The sequence below is a fragment of the Diceros bicornis genome, chromosome 14 (assembly GCF_020826845.1).
Source record: "Diceros bicornis minor isolate mBicDic1 chromosome 14, mDicBic1.mat.cur, whole genome shotgun sequence".
NCBI lineage: Eukaryota > Metazoa > Chordata > Mammalia > Perissodactyla > Rhinocerotidae > Diceros > Diceros bicornis.
The window spans coordinates 2,644,906-2,665,234 of NC_080753.1; the positions used below are offsets into that span (position 1 = coordinate 2,644,906).

A 20,329-nucleotide genomic window follows, 5' to 3' on the forward strand; every position below is an offset into this window, starting at 1 on the left:
CATACAATTGATATCTATATGTATAATCGTGTATATCAAAAACATATGTGGTGGAGAACATAAAGAGAGAATTTCCTGGGTTAGGTGTTGTGGTAAGGTTAATCTGGAGGGTGTGGCCATGATTGACCTGCCTGGAGGTGGGTGTGCAGGGCAGATAAGTGTCTCCAGAGAATCAGGTGTGGAATGTTTGAAAGTATATTTCAAATATAGTTTTAAATTTGGAAACCAAACAAAATAAGACTGTATTGTTTTCATGATACCTATTTCGGAAGGTAAAGCTAGACAAAATCCTTTCATTTGGTGAAAAAACATATGATGATGATTTTTAACAGGTGGACACCATTTTCTGAGGATGGGAGAGTCAGAATCTCTAAGGTTAGGTAGACTTTAAGTGGGGTCCATAGATCTAAAGGGAAGGGACAGAGCCCTCCCTGGAACAGTAGGAAGCCCTCTGCACAGTTTCCTCTCTAGGCTGCAGGCAGAGAGATTTAAAATCTAATTCAGAACTGTCTGTGTGAAGCAAATCTGGACACTTGAGGAGTCGTCCAGAGGATGTGATATGATTAAGGTGCAAGAACTATGGATTCCTATGGATAAAGACTCAAATCCTGACTCCACTGTTTGTTAGCTATGAAACTTTGGGGAAGTCTTTATTCTCTCTAGATCACAGCTTCTTAATCTCTGAAATAGTGATGATAAATCCTACCTCGTAGAGATATTGTGAAGAATGAATGAAATACTGTAAAGAAGTCTCTTAATGGTGCTTGGCACATAATAATTATTAAGTAAACGGCTGCTATTATTATTATTGTAAAAGTTTATACCCATACACATTTTATTTAAGTAGAAAATTCATTGGTTTGCTAATATCCAGTTTGTTTTAAGGGGTCAAAATTATCTAAGATATGTAACTTTTTTTTTAAATTTTATTTATTTATTTTTTACCCCAAAGCCCCAGTAGATAGTTGTATGTTATAGCTGCACATCCTTCTAGTTGCTGCATGTGGGACGCGGCCTCAGCATGGCCAGAGAAGCGGTGCATTGGTGCGCGCCTGGGATCGGAACCCGGGCCGACAGTAGCGGAGCGCGCACCCAACCGCTAAGCCGCGGGGTCGGCCCTAAGATATGTAACTTTTAGTTTAACATTTTCCACCAAATATATTTTGAATAAATAATATAAATTCCCTCAAATGAGTTCTAATTAGTCTCATAGTAAGCCAGAGTTTAGAAAAATAGAATCGTCAAACTGTTTTCTTTAGAATCATATCTATTGCTTACCAGATATTCATATGCCAGGCACTGAGCTGGCACTTTCGTGAATAATCTCGTTTAATCTTTTAGACAAAACTAGAAGTAGGTACAATATAATTCCCATCTTATACAAGAGAAAACTTAGAAGAAACCAAGAGACATGCCCTAAATTTTGCAGTGAGTCTTTGAGCTGGGATTCCAGGCGTCTAACGCTGAGTCCTTGATATTTGAAGGTGTGGTCACGAAGGTTGCCATTTACTGCACACCAACTCAAGGAGAAGCAAAATTAACGTCGTACTAAAGCTTTCCCCACTAAAATAAACATTTTTGGACAAACTCTAAGTAATTCAGCAGACAGAAAATTGGTTTTAGCATAAATTAGGCTCTATATTTATTTAATTTTTACTATAATATTATTAAGATTAAGATTATTGGAAAATAATTAATTCTATTTTAAAAAATATCCCCACTTCTCAAAAAACATGTCTGATACATGACATACGTAAGTGAAATAGAGAATGAGGCCATTTTTCCTGTGAAATACTCAGGTAATGAAGGCAAGGACGCTTGGAGTGCTACGTTTGGAGGTAACACTGTGAGCAGGATTTGCTCCCAGGGTCCAAATCCTCATCTCCTTTTCCCCCTGCATACCACGAGGATGTGAGTGGTGAGTGCGTGCATGCATATGTGCATGTGTGTGCATGTGAATGTGGGATCTTATGCATTAAGGCATTCACTTATCTTGGAAATTGGACCATTCAATTTACTCATTTTGACTGATAGTGACTTCTGTCCGACTAAGCTTACCAGAAGTCACCAGTGACTAATAACTAATAACACTTGCTATACAGAATAGATTTTCTTATATGAACTCAGAACAGAAAATTTACCAAATCTCTTAGGCAAAATCCTAGCTGCGCTGAATAAACTTAAGGGGACAGTTATTTTTCTGCGGTATGTTGGCAGTAAGGCTGTACACATCAGGTCAGAATGCCTAATGCGAGTCTGAACGAGATGATGAGTATTGTAATTACAAAAGAACATAACTAAATGTAGTTCTTCATCCTCAAAGTCTTCGCGACTCCATATTCCATAAACTGATTTCATAATATAGTGTTGTTGAGTGAACTATTTTCCTCCTGGGCCTCGGAAAAAAAATGCCACCTCAGCAAACTAATACTTTGTTCAGACCCTTGACTTGAAAAATTTACTGTTGTCGCCTAGCCAAACCTCACAGTGTAGGTTTGTTTTAGAATAATGGGGTTTATATGCAAATCTCTCAATTTATTACTGTATCACATTGGTTGTAAGTATAAAGTGCAGCTAATAAGCAAATTCTACTCCACACTGCTCAGGCTATGCCTTACTCTGTTAATATAAATCAGTTTTCTAGTTTAAATATTAAACCTTAAAAAGCAAAAAACTTCACTTTCAGAATGTTATACCTGAGATACGTGTTCTATGGCAGTTTGCATATGTTCTTCCTCCAAGTGAGACAATTCATCTTTTCTTATTTTATCTTTTAACAGAACTCTTAAACACTTCTAATTCTAAGAAAAAGAACTCCAAACCATTACAAATGCTGAGAAGCAGAATCAAAGTGAAGCCTGGGGATGCTGTCTGAGTACCCTGGGAGAGGCACGTGAGCCACATTAAGCCGACTGTGGGAGGCACAGCACTCTAAGAACTAATAATTTTTCTTTGGAAGCTTACTCAGAAAAATCAATCAAGTTACTCTCATCATAAAACAATGGAAGTATTTTATCCCAAACATAAGTGCTCATCTTTACAACTGTAATTTAAAAATTCTGAAATTTTAAAAATTAAAAAAATTTGATATATCTTCATTGGAGTCAAATATTTAAAACTTACTAACCATGCCATCAGATAACATAGTAGCTTTCTTGTTATTTTCATTTTGTATATATTCATTAGAGTTATTTTAAGTAAATGGTAACCTATGGATTATAGGAGTGAGAAAAACACTCTTGAGGTGACATTTCTTCACTCATGAATGCCACATCCCTTGAACAGCTAAATGAAGTGACAAGACAGAAGCAGACCTGGCACCACCAGTGACTGTGACCTTGAGGAGAGGGTGTGGTCAAAGACTCAGTGATTCAACAGAAATTGGGAGGGGATTAGCCACTAAAGAGGGTCTCTGAAGATGCATGAAACCAGGATCCAGAGCCAATGTGGCCTGATACCAGGTTTAGCATCACTGGCAGCTGCGTGAATTCTCTAATGTCTGTGAGGCTCTTTAAGAGCAACTCAATAAATTAGACCCAAAGAAAACTGCTCGAGGAAACATGAGAGAGTGTTTGCGCTGGTTTTAGAACACCACAGATACACCTTCTCCTTTGTCACACCAGCTTTCAAGTTCCCTGGAGACAGCGTCTTCACACAGAGTCTGAAGCTCGTTGAGTTTCTGAGATTCACTCTGCCGCCATTTTGACCAAATGGCCCCAAGGCCTGAGGCTCCCAGTTCCCAGAATTACTGGGTCTAACTGGGTTATCAGTAGCTGGTTTACTCCTTTACAGTCACTGAAGTTTTACTTCAAGTGGAGCGTAGGATGAATCACACACAACTGAATCACACACAACTCTTTCTACAAATTTGGGCTTCCAGGAAAGGAAACAGAACCTTGAATTCTCAGTGGCGTTTGCCTCAGCGACACTGTGTCCTGCTCTAGTTCCTTTGCTCTGCCCCAAATGCCTTCTTATTCTAAGAAACTCTCTTTTTCTAGAGAATTTCTTGGCGTGCACACTGAACTTTCTAGCTTGTGCTTTCTCACTCTTATAGCCCTTGATGGGAGTGGATTTGGTCAACTTTTGACGGGTCGAGCCTGTCGATTACTTCGTCTAGTTCCTGTACTGAATCTGGTCTGTTGATAGCACCTTCTCAGAAGCCCCCTCCGCAGCCAATCAGTTGCAGTTTATACCTGGTTTTCACTAATAGGACTTAAGAGAGGTCACTTCGGAGCACAGAAATTAATGGCATTTTATGCTAATCTTAGTAAATTCTGTTTTAAAGTATTCTGGAGTAATTTTATCCTGCTTTCCCATAATTCAGTGTGTAAACTTATATAAATCTTACTTGACATCCCACTTTATAAAGTCCAATAATCTATTTATAGTCCAAGTGCTCCAGTGATTCTGTATTTGGCTTAAAAAAAAAAGTTCCCATATTCAAAGTATTTTGAAAAATCCCAATGATCTGAAATCTAAACAATCAGATTGTTAGGGTATATTTTAGGAAGAGATTGGTGGAATAAGTATAAAAGCAAATGTGGATTGGGGCAATCTCTTTAGGAGTTAGGTGAGTGACGAGTATTCTCTAGGGGAAAAGCCATCTTGAAGGAATTAGACATTTGAACAACTATTTGAAGGAACTTTTATTTATGATGAAGAGTCTTCAATTAATGTCATCAGCAAGCTTAAGCAAGAGCAGAGCAGCCCAAATAAACACTAACTTGCAGCAAGATAGCATTGTTCAACAGAGTTTGTCGGATTTTACTGAGTCTAACATTTACACTACTATAGGAGTCAAGAATTTGCCATATTGGGCTGAATAATTTCTAAAAGAAAAAAAGTAGCATCAATGAAGCAGTCAGGTATCAGAGACATGTTTAAGAAGGACTCAAAAAATATCTGTCTAAAAATTTCTGAACCTTCTACCACTCCTGCATCAGTTACTCCTATGACAACTTTAGGTTAATAAGTGCAAGGGTCACGGCCTTCTAGATAATGAGGCACATGGGCTCACTTGATAATTAGTGCAGCTAGAACAGCTACGGAAACTTACACTAAACTTATTCTAGTGAAGAAGAGAATGTTCTTAGCATAACAGGTGAAACTTTACTAATTCAGCAATTTAAGTTACATATATGCATATATATATACATATATAGTGGAAAACAAGACAAGGTAATTGCAGTTTAACTTACAAATATAACAATTTTTTAAAGTTTCTGTAAAAAGTGAACTTGAATAAGACGCTGAACTGCAACACTAACCTCTCGAGAGTGAATTCATTATTTAGAATCATCTTTACAGTATTAGAGAAGACAATGTGAAAATCAACCATTTTATAAGTACTACATAGCATTTTATTGACGGGTTGAAATATATTTCTTGTATTTTTATTTATAATATCTCATGTGGTCCTACATTTGTAAATGTTTATTTAATTTAAGTCTACAGTGAAATATGTATTAAAAGATACTATACATACATAAAATAGTGACATTAAGAAGCCTTGGGCCTCTTGGAATAGCGGCCAATGTTCTGGAGCAGGGGTCAGTGAGTTTTTTCTGCAAAGGGCCAGACAGTAAATATTTTAGACTTTGGGCACCATATAATCTCTGCCACAATTACCTAACGCTGCTGTGTAGCACAAAAGCAGCCTTAGACAATATGAAACCAAATAGTGTGGCTGTGTTCCAGTAAAACTTTATTTACAGAATCCTACAGTGGGAGATTTTGGCAGCCCTGTTGGAGGGCCAGAGTTTGCTGACCCCTGAACTTTAGACTCGTTCTGTATATTGTCCCTTCCTATCTGATCCAACCTTATAAAACAGCCGCAAGGTTTAATCAAACAGCAAATCAACATACCTTTTCCCCTGGAACTCCAGGAACACCAAATTCACCTTTAATACCAACTGTACCCTAAAATATAGAAATGCTTACTAGGAGGTTTTTTTAAAGGTGTATTAGTCGCTAATGTTGTCGAAGAGCATCTACCATTTCACAGACGAGTGGCTTTTGCTTGCACCAAAGATTGGGCCTTCAGTTCCTTCCTCATACTGTCCATAAGCCATTAAACTATACTTTTGACAATTAATAAATTATCAAAAAATTAATAATTAATAAATATCAAAGTGCTAATCAAAACTAAAACTAGACATTCTCCACGCAGACATACGTAACTCAGCTTTGTCATTTCCTTTATATTTATCAAAGGTAAGGAATGGTTCTATTGCTGTTACCTCAGCTAATACCTGAAGCTTTCCATCCAATAAGTCATGAATTTCAGACTGTAATGGACCCATATGTGCTTCATTTAGTGTGCCTGACCTTACACCACATCCTCCGGGAGAAACCCCAAATCTGGGCCAGTCCAGTTGTCAGCTTCCCTGCCCTTCCATCCACACCAGGAAAATCTGCTCCATGAAGCTGCCTTGATGGCTTATCACAAATTCAGCCTGATAAATTTATCCTTGAAACAGTGGAAAATAATATAAACTTTTATTATTTTTCTGTTATTTTTTAAATTTTACCTAATTATTTTTTAATGTAAACTTTTTGAATGAGTTTCTCTAACTATCACTAACGCTTGGTAGAGATTAAGAAATACATTAGAATATTATGAGTACATAATGCCATTAGTACACTGATATCGTATATTAATTTCAGATTTAAGGCACACAAGTAAACTTCAACTTCAAGTTCCTACAGATGAGATGAGATTATATCAGATTGGGTAAAATTGATGCAAAAACAGAAAAGACTTGTCAATTAATCCAATATGTTCAATATTAGATTAGAAAGGATGAAGAAATGTTTATTTCTTATATTGACATAGACAAAAAGTCAAAAGCACAATATGAAATCTTACTTCTGTGAGGTCATTACTAAGGGAAGATATTCTTTCTTTTTAAAAAATTATGAACATATTTTGATTCAATTCCTTTTTTATTGGTGGAGTGTGGTTGCAGAATGGGCACATGAGTAATGTCAGATTGGAAAGAAAGTAAAGGGAAACTGCCCAGCAATCTCTGGGTTAACACTCTAGACCACTCAGAACGGAACTTTCACATAGTAGATCAGAGGGGGGCAGTAGAAAGGAATCAACACCAAAGTTTTTGACTATCTAGTCAAGTAAGTCAACTCACTCCATTTTAAATTGCTTTGATTTTCTCTAAAAGCATATCAGCAAGGCAACCGTTTCATAAAGACTACATTTTTGGGGAAATTAATTGGATATGTAGAAGATAATAATACAAAAATAAACTGGAAAATTATTCCCAAAATAGAGCTCAGATCACACTCCCCCTTAGTTCCAGGAACATTAGAATTGAGCTGCTGTTTTACAAAACTCGGAGAGAATTTCAAGTCTGAAGTGGGTGAAGGTACCAGTCAGGGTCTTGAAGAACCAAGAAAGCAATGCAGTTGCTAGGTAATTAGCTTGTTAACTATACTGGCTAAGAAAAAGGAATTAAAAGATTCAGAAAATTATAATAATTGAGTTTGAATGAAAGAAAAGTATTGATTATTATTTCAAATAATGTCACCTAGAGTTTAGACAGAGGGCACAGTTATGACAGTTTGATTAGGTGCCTTGATACAGAATGCTGGTAACATCTAGGTGTTCAAACATGAGCAGTGGGTGAATCCAAAACTATCTTCTCTATGAGATGGGTCATCATCTTGACGAAAAAAAAAGCAGTAATCAGATTAAAGAAGCATCACAGTGTGGATGAGAAAAAAAGGCAAATAAAGATAAATATTAAATCATGCCAAAACTTGGGGCTTTTTTCTAAATATTTCTTATTCTTCATTAACTAACTGGCAATATCAAGCTAAAAATAATCAGGTCGCTTGTGAAAAACACTTGTGTTTTTTAAAGGAAAAGTGTAGTAGAACAATAGTGAACAAAATAACAGTCCTTATGATTTCACTTACCCACCTCTTTCTTTGCAAACTGACTCTTTGCCCTCCTTCGCAGGAGCCCCTGCGCAATTGGAGCACAGAATTTACAGGTTCTAGAAACAGCTGAGGTGATGGCTTAGACTTTCCTTGAAGTACAGCATTCATTCATTCATTCAACATATTTTTAGCCCCTATTATAAGCTATTCTATATGTGGTGCTCACAGAAATAAATAGATGCATAATGATAGCATGTTAGGTGAGAACAAAAGTGCTAAGAAAAGAAAGAAGATGGAGGTGGAATGAAGGGAAGCTTTTTATATAGACATGTCAAAACAGGCCTTTCTATTTTAAAGTGATTTCTGGGCAAGAACCTAAAAGACGTGGAGGAGACCCAAGTGGATACCTGGGAGAACATTTGAGGTTTATGTAACCTGGCGTAAAGGCCGTGGGGCAGGAGTGAACAGGGGGACGGTAGCAGATGTAGGGAGTGGGGAGTACGGTAGGGAGAGCTCTACACATAACATGAAGTCTTGGAGCCCATGGTTAGAGCTTCAGTGTTTGTCTTGAGGGAGAGAGGAAGTCATTGTGGGTTCTGACCCAAGTCAGACAGGATGTACTTACACAATTATTCAGAGCAGTTGTCTAACTCATGGTGTATGGGCATCAATAAAGTGACATTTGGTCTTTATAAAGCTGCGTGGATTACAGTAGGAATTCTAAAATTTAACATCTTTAGAAATATTGTAACGAGTAATACATAATTTGGAAAGAGATATGGAAATTGTAGTCTAAAAACTTTTCTCATTTTATCTCATTGAGCCGAAAGTAAGATGCACCAAGAGATTAGTAGTATATATCATATAGTCAGTGAGAAAAAGTAAATTATAATTGTCTCTGGATGGTTCTTACTCAACATTATGTAAGCATAACAATGCAAGGAATCTCTTCAAAAACTAGTACACTACATCCAGGAAAAGTCTTGTCAAATAATATTTGGAAGAAAAGACACAGATTTGAATGAAATATTTAAATTATTGAGGGATCTTTTGAAGAAATTACCAATAAATTATTACTATTTACTTCCAGTAGCATATAATAACTCAAGATTTTCATATAGTAAAACATTTAATCAACTGAAAATTTAAGGGATTATCTCATGAATGAAGATTTCTTTGTTTTTGATCAAGTCACATAAGAAACTAAAATCAACCCAAAAGGATTATCTCCCCCTCTCCTTCAACATGTGAACAATTACCCTATGGATAGGATAGCAGAGGAAATATATATTTGTCTAGTATCTATTATGTGCCAGTTTCCAGGACTAAGTGTTTTATAGATGTTTTATTGTATTCCTTCTTCACAATAAACCACTGACTAGCTGCTGTTGAGGATTATTTTCAAAGCAAGTAAGAAGTGTACAGGATTCAGTCCCAAGTAGTTCAGGCACTAAGGGGATACTCCTTCTAATATAGTGTCCTACCTCTCCCAAACATCCTTTGTTGGTCTTATAGACCAACAAAAGGGAAACCTTGGGAACAACGTCTGGTTCCCTTAGTAACATTGCACTTCTCATCACTCACAAAATCAACTATTCAATATGCCTTAGAGCAAAACGTCTTTCAATCTTCGAGCTATGCAGGCATTATTCTGTGCACCTACTCTAATAGTGAAAATTATATACACAGAGGAAGCTATCTTTATTTATTGCACATTAAAGTTGCAGGATCACATAGCACAATAGGAACAGGAACAGACTCATCATCAATTCCTTAAAATGAAACAATACATCCATGTTTATTACAAGTGCCAGGAAAGCTGAACATATTCATGGCCATGGTCATCGAAGTCATATTTATACAGTGAGGGGTATGCTGGTGCAATCAAATGCTGGTGCTTGTCTTGAAAAAATAAAGGAAGTACACTGATATATTATTTGTTTTGTCTTGTAGATTATCAACTTATTTTATCCCAGCTGTTTTTGCCTTGCCACTAAAATGTCTCACCACTATGAGTTTTGTGTGGTCCAGAAGTTAAATGTTAATAATTTTTAAGTATATCATAAACAGGAAGTTATGTAATGCATTGTAAATAATACATTTTTGTATGTTTTATAGATTTGGCATACAATACATTTGCTAATAAGTATCATTTTACTAGTTCCTTCCTAGTTCTGTTCCACTGGTTTTCATTCCGTCAGAGGGAGGGAAGGCTCCTTGGACAAGTCATCACTAGATTATAAATTCACTGAGAGCAAGTCCTGTGCTTTCTCATTATGCTATAGCTCCAGCATTTAGCACGCTTTTGTTATAATAATAGGAACTCAATAAATAGTTGTTGATGAATGAATGAACAAAAGAAAAAATGCATATTTAGATGTTAAAGTAGGAGACACCTACTTATGATTAAAGAGTATGGAGGAAAGAATGAGTCTTTAAAAGATATATGTTCTAACAAGAGTGACTCAACACTTACTCTTTTAAAAAAAATCACTTAAATCACTAAAGGTGATTTAATGATTTTCTTAATATTTACTTAATACTTTTCTTAATAATTAGGGCCACACTTGTGATGCAGAAAGGTTTTTTAAAGGGACAGGGATGTTTTAAAAGTATTTTACCCCTTCTAAAACAAGCATGTGAAGTTTTGTCCTATGCCAATAATTTTGTTTTTTTGTGAGGAAGATCAGCCCTGAGCTAACATCCGTGCCTATCCTTCCCTTTTTGCTGAGGAAGACCAGCCCTGAGCTAACATCTATTGCCAGTCCTCCTCCTTTTTCTCCCCAAAGCCCCAGTAGATAGTTGTATGTCATAGTTGCACATCCTTCTAGTTGCTGTATGTGGGACGTGGCCTCAGCATGGCCTGACAAGTGGTGCGACGGTGGGCGCTGGGATCTGAACCCCGGGCCTCCAGTAGCGGATTGCGCGCACTTAACTGCTAAGCCACGGGGCCGACCCCTGTCAGTAATCTTAAATTGATAGATTTGGTACATCAAAGAGTAGGAAAGTCAAATTAAGAAAGGTTAATGTGTATCACATCACAATCACCAACAATTAAGCCACATGTGCCTTTTCAAAGCACTTTTGTGTCAACCTTATGATGTAGGCAGAGGTGAGGGAAATGAAGCATGGACAGACTAGGTGGCATGGCCAAGTTCACACTGTTAATTAAACTGAGAAGAACTGGGATTAAACTGGAGATCTCTCTACTCTATGAGTCCTCTTAATTACGTTGCCTTGGGCACACCATTTTACCCATGTATGGTTCTCTCAATTGCAAGATGAGGATAAAAATATTAGCTTAATGTTCTTTATGACGTTATAAGGGTAAAAAAAAAAAGATATCACAAGTGGAAGCACTATGTTCAAAGAACACAAACAAATAATACTGAAGAGCTTTTAAGACATAGAGCAACCTTCAAAATGCATACTGGTTAAGAGAAGGACACTAGAGTCAAAAGGCCTGGATTCGAATCCCAGCTTGACTATTTATCATGTGACCTTGGGCAATAACTTAATCTTCCAAAACCTCAGCTTTGTAAAATAGTAGTACTAATTCCTAACATGAAGAGTTGTAAGGATCAAAAAGATAACATATCTAAATCACTCTTCTCAGTGTCTGGCACATGGTAAGCACTCAATAAATACTAGCTATTGCTATAATGATTAATATGTTCAGTTCAATGGAAGTAGTCCTTAAAACTAGACATTGTTTAATTATTTTACATTTTCGTACAGTGATATTGAAAGCAAAGTTATCCCCAATAACATGATTTAAAGGGCAAAAATAAATGCTCCATCCTACCTCAAAAATCTCTTCTCAAACACCAGCTAAGGCGCCTGAAGTTCCCATGGAAGCTATAATGGGCAGACCTTCCTTTGGGAGTCAAACGACTGTGAGCGGCTTAGTTGAAGCTTGCTGTGCAACTTTGAGCGATCAGTCATCACTCAGACATCCAGTCTCCTACCTTTTAAAATAAGAAGTCCAACTAGATTATGTAACTAATTTAGAATCATGGACTTCCAAGTTAAGGTGTGAAAAGAATTTAAAGAGTTTTATTTATTTATTTTTTCCCCCCAAAGCCCCAGTAGATAGTTGTATGTCATAGCTGCACATCCTTCTAGTTGCTGTATGTAGTTCCAGCATGGCTGGAAAAGCAGTGCGCCGGTGCCTGTCCGGGATCCGAACCCGGGCCACCAGCAGCGGAGCATGCGCACCCAACCGTAAGCCATGGGGCTGGCCCCGAATTTAAATCTATTTCACATTGGAAAGATTAAAAAAACGTAATCAACTCCTAACCTTAGCACAAATTAATTTACCTACTTAACTAACAAAACATGACACTAAAGAGTGGGAATAGGACACTTAAGTTTGGATGGGGTGGGGAAAAAGGACAGGTAAATCTCTCAGCATGGGCTATTGCCTAGAATTAGATTCTCAAAGGTCCAGCTCACTCACCCTCTCCTCCATGAAACTCTCTCCCCAGTCTCCCCAGACCATTCTCACAGGACATCTGCAACTGTCCTATACAAGTATGGCCTTGTAATGTCCCTTTGTCTCTTTCCAGTTGTAAAACCCTTGAGAATAGGAAATGTATCCTATTTTTTCTACCTCCTATAACACCTAGCAATGTGCTTTACACAGAGAACATGTTCAATAAAGTGAGATGTTTAAATAAAGGGTAGGGAGCTAAGAAAGAATTTTCAGTGGAGACCCATCAGCAGGCAAGAGAAACAAGCCACAATAAAATAAAATTACAGGCCAATATCCCTGATGAACATAGATACAAAAGCCCTCAGCAAAATATTAGCAAACTGAATTCAACAATACATTAAAAGGATGATACACCACGATCAGAATATCACATCCAAAAGCAACAGAATACACATTCTTCTCAAGTACCCACTGAACATTTTCCAGGATAGATCATATGTTAGGCCACAAAACAAGTCTTAATAAATTTAAGAGGATTAAAATCATATCAAGCATCTTTTCTGACCACAATGGCATGAAACTAAAAATTAATTACATGAAGAAAACTGGAAAATTCACAAATACGTGGAGATTAAACAAGATACTACTGAAAATCAATGGTTCAAAGAAGAAATCAAAAGATAAATAAAAAAATACCTTAAGACAATTGAAAATGGAAATACACTAACCAAAATGTGTGGAATGCAGCAAAAGCAGATTTAAAAGGAAAGTTCATAGTGATAAATGCCTACCTTAAGAAACAAGAAAAGTCTCATATAAACAACCGAACTTTACACCTCAAGGAACTAGAAAAAGAAGAACAAGCAAAGCCCAAAGTTAGTAGAAGGAAGGAAATAACAAAGATTAGAGCAGAAACAAATGAAATAGAGACTAAAAAGACAATAGAGAAGATCAATGAAACTAAGAGCTGGTTCTTTGAATTGATAAACAAAATTGACAAGCATTCAGTTAGACTCATCAATAACAAAAGAGATAAGACTCAAATAAATAAAATCAGAAACAAAAGAAGAGACGTGACAACAGATACCACAGAAATATGAAGGATCATAAGAGATCACTATGAACAATTATATGCCAATAAATTGGACAACCTATAAGAGATAGATAAATTCCTAGAAACATACAGTCAACCAAGACTACATCTTGATAAACTAGAAAATCTAAACAGACCAATTACTAGTAAGGAGACTGAATCAGTAATTGAAAACCTCCCAACAAACAAAAGTCCAGCACCAGACAGCTTCACTAGTGAATTCTACCAAACATTCAAAGAAGAATTAATACAAATCCTCAAACTCTTCCAAAAAATAGAAGAGGAAGGAACTCTTCCAAACTCATTTTACAAGGCCAGCATTACCCTGATACCAAAACCAGGCAAGAATGTCACAAGAAAAGAAAATTGCATGCCAATATGCCTGATGAACATAGCTGCAAAAATCCTCAACAAAATATTAGCAAACTGAATTCCACAATACATTAAAAGGATCATTCACCATGATCAAGTGGGATTTATTCCAGGGATGCAAGGATGGTTCAATATCCACAAACCAGTCAATGTGATACACCATATTAACAAAATGAAGAATAAAGATCATATGATCACCTCAATAGATGCAAAAAAGCATTTGACAAAATTCAATATCCATTTACAATAAAAACTCTCAAAAAATGGGTATAGAGGGAATGTACCTCAACCTCATAAAGGCTGTATATGACAAGCCCATAGCTACCATCATACTCAATGATCAAAGGTTGAAAGCTTTTCCTCTAAGATCAGGACTGAGACAAGGATGCCCACTCTAACCACTTTTATTCAACATAGTACTAGAAGTTCTAGCCAGAGTAATTAGGCAAGAAAAAGAAATAAAATGCATTCAAATTGGAAAGGAAGAAGTAAAACTGTCACTATTTGCCGATGACATAATATGATATATAGAAAACTCTAAAAGATGCCTTAAAGAAACTGTTAGAATTAATAAATGAATTCGGTAAAGTTGCAAGACACAAAATCAATATGCAAAAATCAGTTGTGTTTCTATACACTGATAATGAACTATCAAAAAGAGAAAGAAAACAATCCCATTTACAATTGCATCAAAAAGAATAAAATAGGGGCCGGCCCCGTGGCTTAGCGGTTAAGTGCACTCACTCCGTTACTGGCAGCCTGGGTTCGGATCCTGGGCGAGCTCCGATGCACCGCTTCTCCGGCCATGCTGAGGCCACGTCCCACATACAGCAACTAGAAGGATGTGCAACTATGACATACAACTATCTACTGGGGCTTTGGGGAGAAAAAGAGAAAAAAAGGAGGAGGATTGGCAACAGATGTTAGCTTAGGGCTGGTCTTCCTCAGCAAAAAGAGAAGGATTGGCAGGGATGTTAGCTCAGGGCTGATCTTCCTCACTAAAAAAAAAAAAAAAAAAAAAAGAATAAAATACCCAGGAATGAATTTAACCAAGGAGGTGAAAGACTTGTACACTGAAAACTACAAGACATTATTGAAAGAAATTGAAGACACAAATAAATGGAAAGATATTCCATGCTCATGGATTGGGAGAATCAACATTTTTAAAATGTCCATACTACTCAAAGCCATCTACAGATTCAATGCAATCTCTATCAAAATTCCAATGGCATTTTTCAAAGAAATAGAACAAATAATCCAAAAATTTTGTATGAAACAATGAAAAGCCCCTAATAGCCAAAGCTTCTATGTTGAGAAAGAAGAACAAAGCTGGAAGCATCAAGCTCCCTGATTTCAAACCATATCACAAAGCTATAGTAATCAAAACAGTATGGTACTGGCATAAAAAGAGAGACATAGATTAATGGAACAGAATGGACAGCCCAGCATATATGGTCCATTTATTTACGACAAAGGAGCCAAGAATATACAGTGGGGAAAGGACAGTCTCTTCAATGAATGGTGTTGAGAAAACTGGACAGCCACATGCAAAAGAATGAAGCTCGACTACTATCTTACACCATACACAAAAATTAACTCAAAATGGATTAAAGATTTGAAGGTAAGACCTGAAACCATAAAACACTTAGAAGAAAACATAGGCGGTCAGCTCCTTGGCGTAGGTCTTGGTGATGATTTTTTTGCATCTGACACCAAAAGCAACAACAACGAAAGCACAAACAAGAAGGTGGGACTACATTAAACTGAAAAAGCACAGCAAAGGAAACCATCAACAAAACGAAAAGGCAACCCACTGAATAGAAGTTGCCTGGAACGGAAATATTTGCAAATCACACATCTGATAAGGGGCTAATATGGGAATAGCTCATTCTATTGCACTTTGCTTTATTGCCTTTCACAGATATGCGTTTTTACAAGACCCTCTACCAGCAAAAAGATTACGACTCGCTGAGGCTCAGATGATTTTTAGAATTTTTTAGCAATAAAGTATTTTTAAATTAAGGTATGCATACTGTTTTTTTAGACATAATGCTATTGCACACTCAGTAGATTACAGTATAGTGTAAACATGACTTTTATATACCTTGGGAAACCAAAAAATTTGTGTGACTTGCTTTATTATGATATTCACTTTATTGAGGTGGTCTGGGACTGAACCCACAATATCGCCAAGGTATGCCTGTATCCAAAATATTTAAGAACTCATACAACAACTCAATAGCAAAAAAAAAAAAAAAAAAAACACCAATCCAATTAAAAAATGGGCAGAATATCTGAATATACTTTTTTCCAAAGAAGACATACAGTTGGCCAACAGGTACATGAAAAGACGCTCAACATCATTAATCACCAGGGAAATGAAATCAAAACCACAATGAGATATCACCTCGCACTCGTCAGAATGGTTATTATCAAAAAGACAATCAACAAGTGTTGCTGAGGATGTGGAGAAAAGGGAACTCTCATACACTCTTGGTGGGAATACAAATTGGTGCAGCCACTATTGAAAACAGTATGGAGGTTCCTCAAAAAATTAAAAATAGAGCTACCGTATGATCCAACAATTCCTCTTTGGGGTATTTATCCAAAGAAAATGAAAAAACTAACTTGTGAAGATATATGTACTCCCATGTTCACTGCAGTATTATTTACAATAGCCAATATATGGTAACAACCTAAGTGTCCATTAATGGATGAATGGATAAAGAAATTATGATATATATATATAACATAATATACATATTATATATATATAATTCAACTATAAAAAAGAATGAAATCTTGCCATTTGCAACATGGATGGACCTCAAGGGCATTATGCTAAGTGAAATGTCAGACAGAGAAAGAAAAATACCATATGATCTCTCTTATATGTGGAATCCAAAAAACAACCAAGCTCATAGATACAGAGAACAGATTGGTGGTTGCCAGAGGCAGGGGTTGGGGAGTGGAAGAAATGGGTAAAAGAGGTATAAATTTATTTAAAAATTAAATAATAAATAAATAAATATACGGTAGGGAGCTAAGAGAGGATCTTCAGTGGGAACTCATTGGCAGACAAGAGAAACAAGGTTCATCAAGAATTTGGGGAAGAGAGTGCTAAGGAAGACACAAAAATAAACTTTCTTGCTCCACAGTTTTGTTTACAGATTACAAGTACAAAGATTTGGGTTTCCAGATCTTTTCAAATTTTAGACCAGCCTTCCAGAAGGAACTCAAAAGCAGACTTGAATGCTGATGTAGTCTTCCTTATGTCGGTGATCAGCATTTAAATACAGCCCTTGATGGCCTTTAAGAGAAATGTGCCTTTGTATGAGGCATAGGAAAATGAGATGGATGTATTTTTAAGTCACTTTTGGACAAATTTGCTTTCATCCCGACAGTGGTGGGAGGTCTCTTACCCATTCTCCTTTATCCCCTTTCTGACCAGGTGAGCCTGGAGCTCCCGGTAATCCTACTTCTCCCTGAGCAAAAATGAATTTCTGTGTTATCAAACATTCTATCACATTGAGCTAAAGCCAAGTAGTTTATAAACATGAAACTGATAACAGTAAGATGAAGTTTTGCTCTCCTCTAAGCTGATGCTGGTCCCTCCACTGGAATGCCCTTCTTCTCTCGTTCATGAGACTCCTACCCTCCCTCTTCCAAATGCCATTTGCATCATCTCCTCCATCAGACCTTCCACGGCCTGAGACACGACGTGTGCTGCTCTTCTATGGCCCCCTGCACCTTGTACTTCACCTTCTCATGAAGCTTACTGCACGGTATTGGTTGCCAGAGGAAACATAAGGTTCCTCTAAACTTTCACCTCACCTCCATCTCCCCTCCTCCAGCCAGGAGTCAAGTGGTCTCAGGATGCGTTAAGTCTAAGGGCATGCATTAAGTCACAGTGCTAGGGGACGTACTGCTCTAATCAGGGCAAGCTTTCCTTCCTCTTCCCTTTCCTCAGGTTTGGACACAGAGGAAGGCCACCAAGAGGTCACTCAGGCTACTCTTAGCACAGGCCTCATGACTGCACATCCACAAAAGCAGTTCACGTGGGTCCTGGGCCCGGCATCCCTCACCAGGGCACCATACTGGTGCAAGTGGAACAAATTCTTTTAACAGTAACAGAGGCCCTCTGCATATCCCCATACGGCTCAGGGTGGCAGGAGATGGCTGGCTGGATATGCAGGGACACTGGATACACAGTCCCCCCACAAAGAAATACTATGTAGAGTATCTTTCGGTACGTGTTGAAGAGCAGGCACCGTGTTCCTTCACCTGTGAATTCCCAGAACCGAAGCCCATTCCTGGCACATGTTGAGTACTCAGTACTCGTCCGTGGTACAGGTGCTTCCTTCCTTCACCTTCCTATTCATTGTAATGCCCACCCTGGAAAGAAGGCCAGATGGCCTCAGCACTATCCAGAGAAAAATCCAGGAAATCCTATCTCCAGTTCCCTTCTCTTAACCCACCCCAGTGACTGAGTGGCTCATGCATTAGATTCAACTAGCACTAAAGAGTAAGATACATTCTGTGCGCCAGAGCCACGGTCAAGGTGGATGGGCTTTTCAGTGAGCATAGATGAAAACCAGCATACCTTGTTTGGAACGCACTGGCACTGGTCTGGAAGTTCCTGCTTTGCCGGCAGATATGCAGACATTTTACTGGCATGCGCGGGTACCAATGACGATGTGGTACTTCCAAAGCCTTCCTGCTCTGGACACTAAAATCCGAAAAGATGCTTTAGGAAATGGCATCAATTCCAAACATTTTGACGTTCCACACACTGGCTCCCACCAAACTAGGGACGACTGGGGTTACCTGCAAGAACTGCCTTCTAACTAACCAAAAGTCGACATGAGTATGTGAAAGTTTATAACGCCTTTGTTCGTTCACTAGGCCCCCCATGTGTTTTATTACACTGACAACACACTAGAAACGCATGAAGTGTTGGTTTTGATGAGAAATTCTAAAGCTATTATAGGTGACTTTATGACAAGTATAGTAATATCAAACATTTACAATAATTGCATTGTTACCATAAAATAATTTATACAAATGACATCTGTATATGTGTTTGGGAATGAACTTTAAAATAAAAGAATGTAATTTGAACTTATAAAACACCATTTACTTCAAAAAAATGATTGTAAAGACATGTAAAAGTAGAAAATAAATTCTTTTACACTCAAAGATGGTATATATCTAATTAATGTATATCTTATTTCAGTCCATTGTCCTTTAAAGTTATTAAAAAGTCTCCACTGTAGCAGATAAGTGGTGAATTTTATATTTATCCAGTGGGTTCAGAACATGTGGGACAACACGCAGTGAAATTTGGTTACAAAGTAATAAACTGTTTTTCTCTGGAAAAGAAAATCCAGATGGCGAGACTAAAGAGGATAAATGCATCATTCCCTCCCAACATCATTTACCAGGCTCCTCACCACGGTGTGGACCTCTGAGTATGCCGTTTGGGGGAAAGGGTTCACCCATTACTTTGTAAACTACAAATATATATGCAGGGAAGGATATCGTCAGGATACAAAACTAAAAGATTGCCAGTGGTTATTTATGGTGGTGAGATCATGGTTGATATTTAGTTCCTTCTTTGAATTTGGCTGTATTTTCCAAGTTTTCTATAATAAATATACACAAATTTTAAAACAAAAAAACTTGAGAACATCAAAACTGCAAGAAAAGTAGCCCCAGAAACACTGACTGGTTTCCTGTCCTCACCACGAGTTCTTTCACATCGCCGCTCTCCAGATTTAATGGATCAGCTATTTAGTTACCTTAATACATTTCCAAGGCCACAAGTCTAAAACTCACATTAGAATAAAACACGATTATCAAAAAACATTTATCTTATATGATTGTGTGATTTTCCAGCCAGTTCCCGCCCATGGGTTTCCAGTCAGATAATGAAGCCCTGCTTAGAGTTCACACTTTTGCTCTGGATAATTGATTCACTATATTAAATTGGGGAGTTAAATGACTTTAAAAGTATGTCTCAGGCTTCACTATGAAACTGTCCACACTCTCCAAAAAGTGCCTAAAGGAAACATAAAATGTACAAGTATGGACTCCTCCCCTCACACAACCTCTGGTTTTGATTTGGCACATATTCAGTTAATTGGTGCTCAAAATTTTAATCATATTTCTTATTCATTTTCAACAAATGTTGCTGATTTCCTCCTTCTCTTCATATTTATTCTTCATTCTATGTCTGTAGTCATGAAATGACTGCTTCAGAAACAGAAAATCTAGTTAATAGAAGCATGCATATAGATTATCTCGAATAAATTTCACCTTTGAAATACACTATAAAATATTAATAACAAAAAACATATCTGCTCTGAAATTCTAGGAAAAAAATTAGATTTTTAAGCAAGTACATTAAAATTTTCTGAATTCAACACATTTTTCAAGGAAAAAAAAACCGTTGGTGTCAGAATTATAGCAGATGCACTTAAATGGCTTTTGTGTAATCATTTATCTTCCAAACTATACATTACCACTTG

The 20,329-nt window shown here is 37.2% G+C and overlaps 1 protein-coding gene across 1 annotated transcript in view; it reads right to left on the reverse strand.

The window, feature by feature from the left end:
* Positions 1-20,329, reverse strand: part of COL19A1 (collagen type XIX alpha 1 chain) — a 297,565-nt gene that overhangs the window by 233,267 nt on the left and 43,969 nt on the right. The window contains exons 7-8 of the mRNA XM_058553922.1: positions 18,403-18,528; positions 17,222-17,284 (exon numbers count right to left, since the gene is read on the reverse strand). Coding sequence (XP_058409905.1) covers positions 17,222-17,284; positions 18,403-18,528 — 189 coding nt within the window. The remainder of the gene's footprint in view (positions 1-17,221; positions 17,285-18,402; positions 18,529-20,329) is intronic.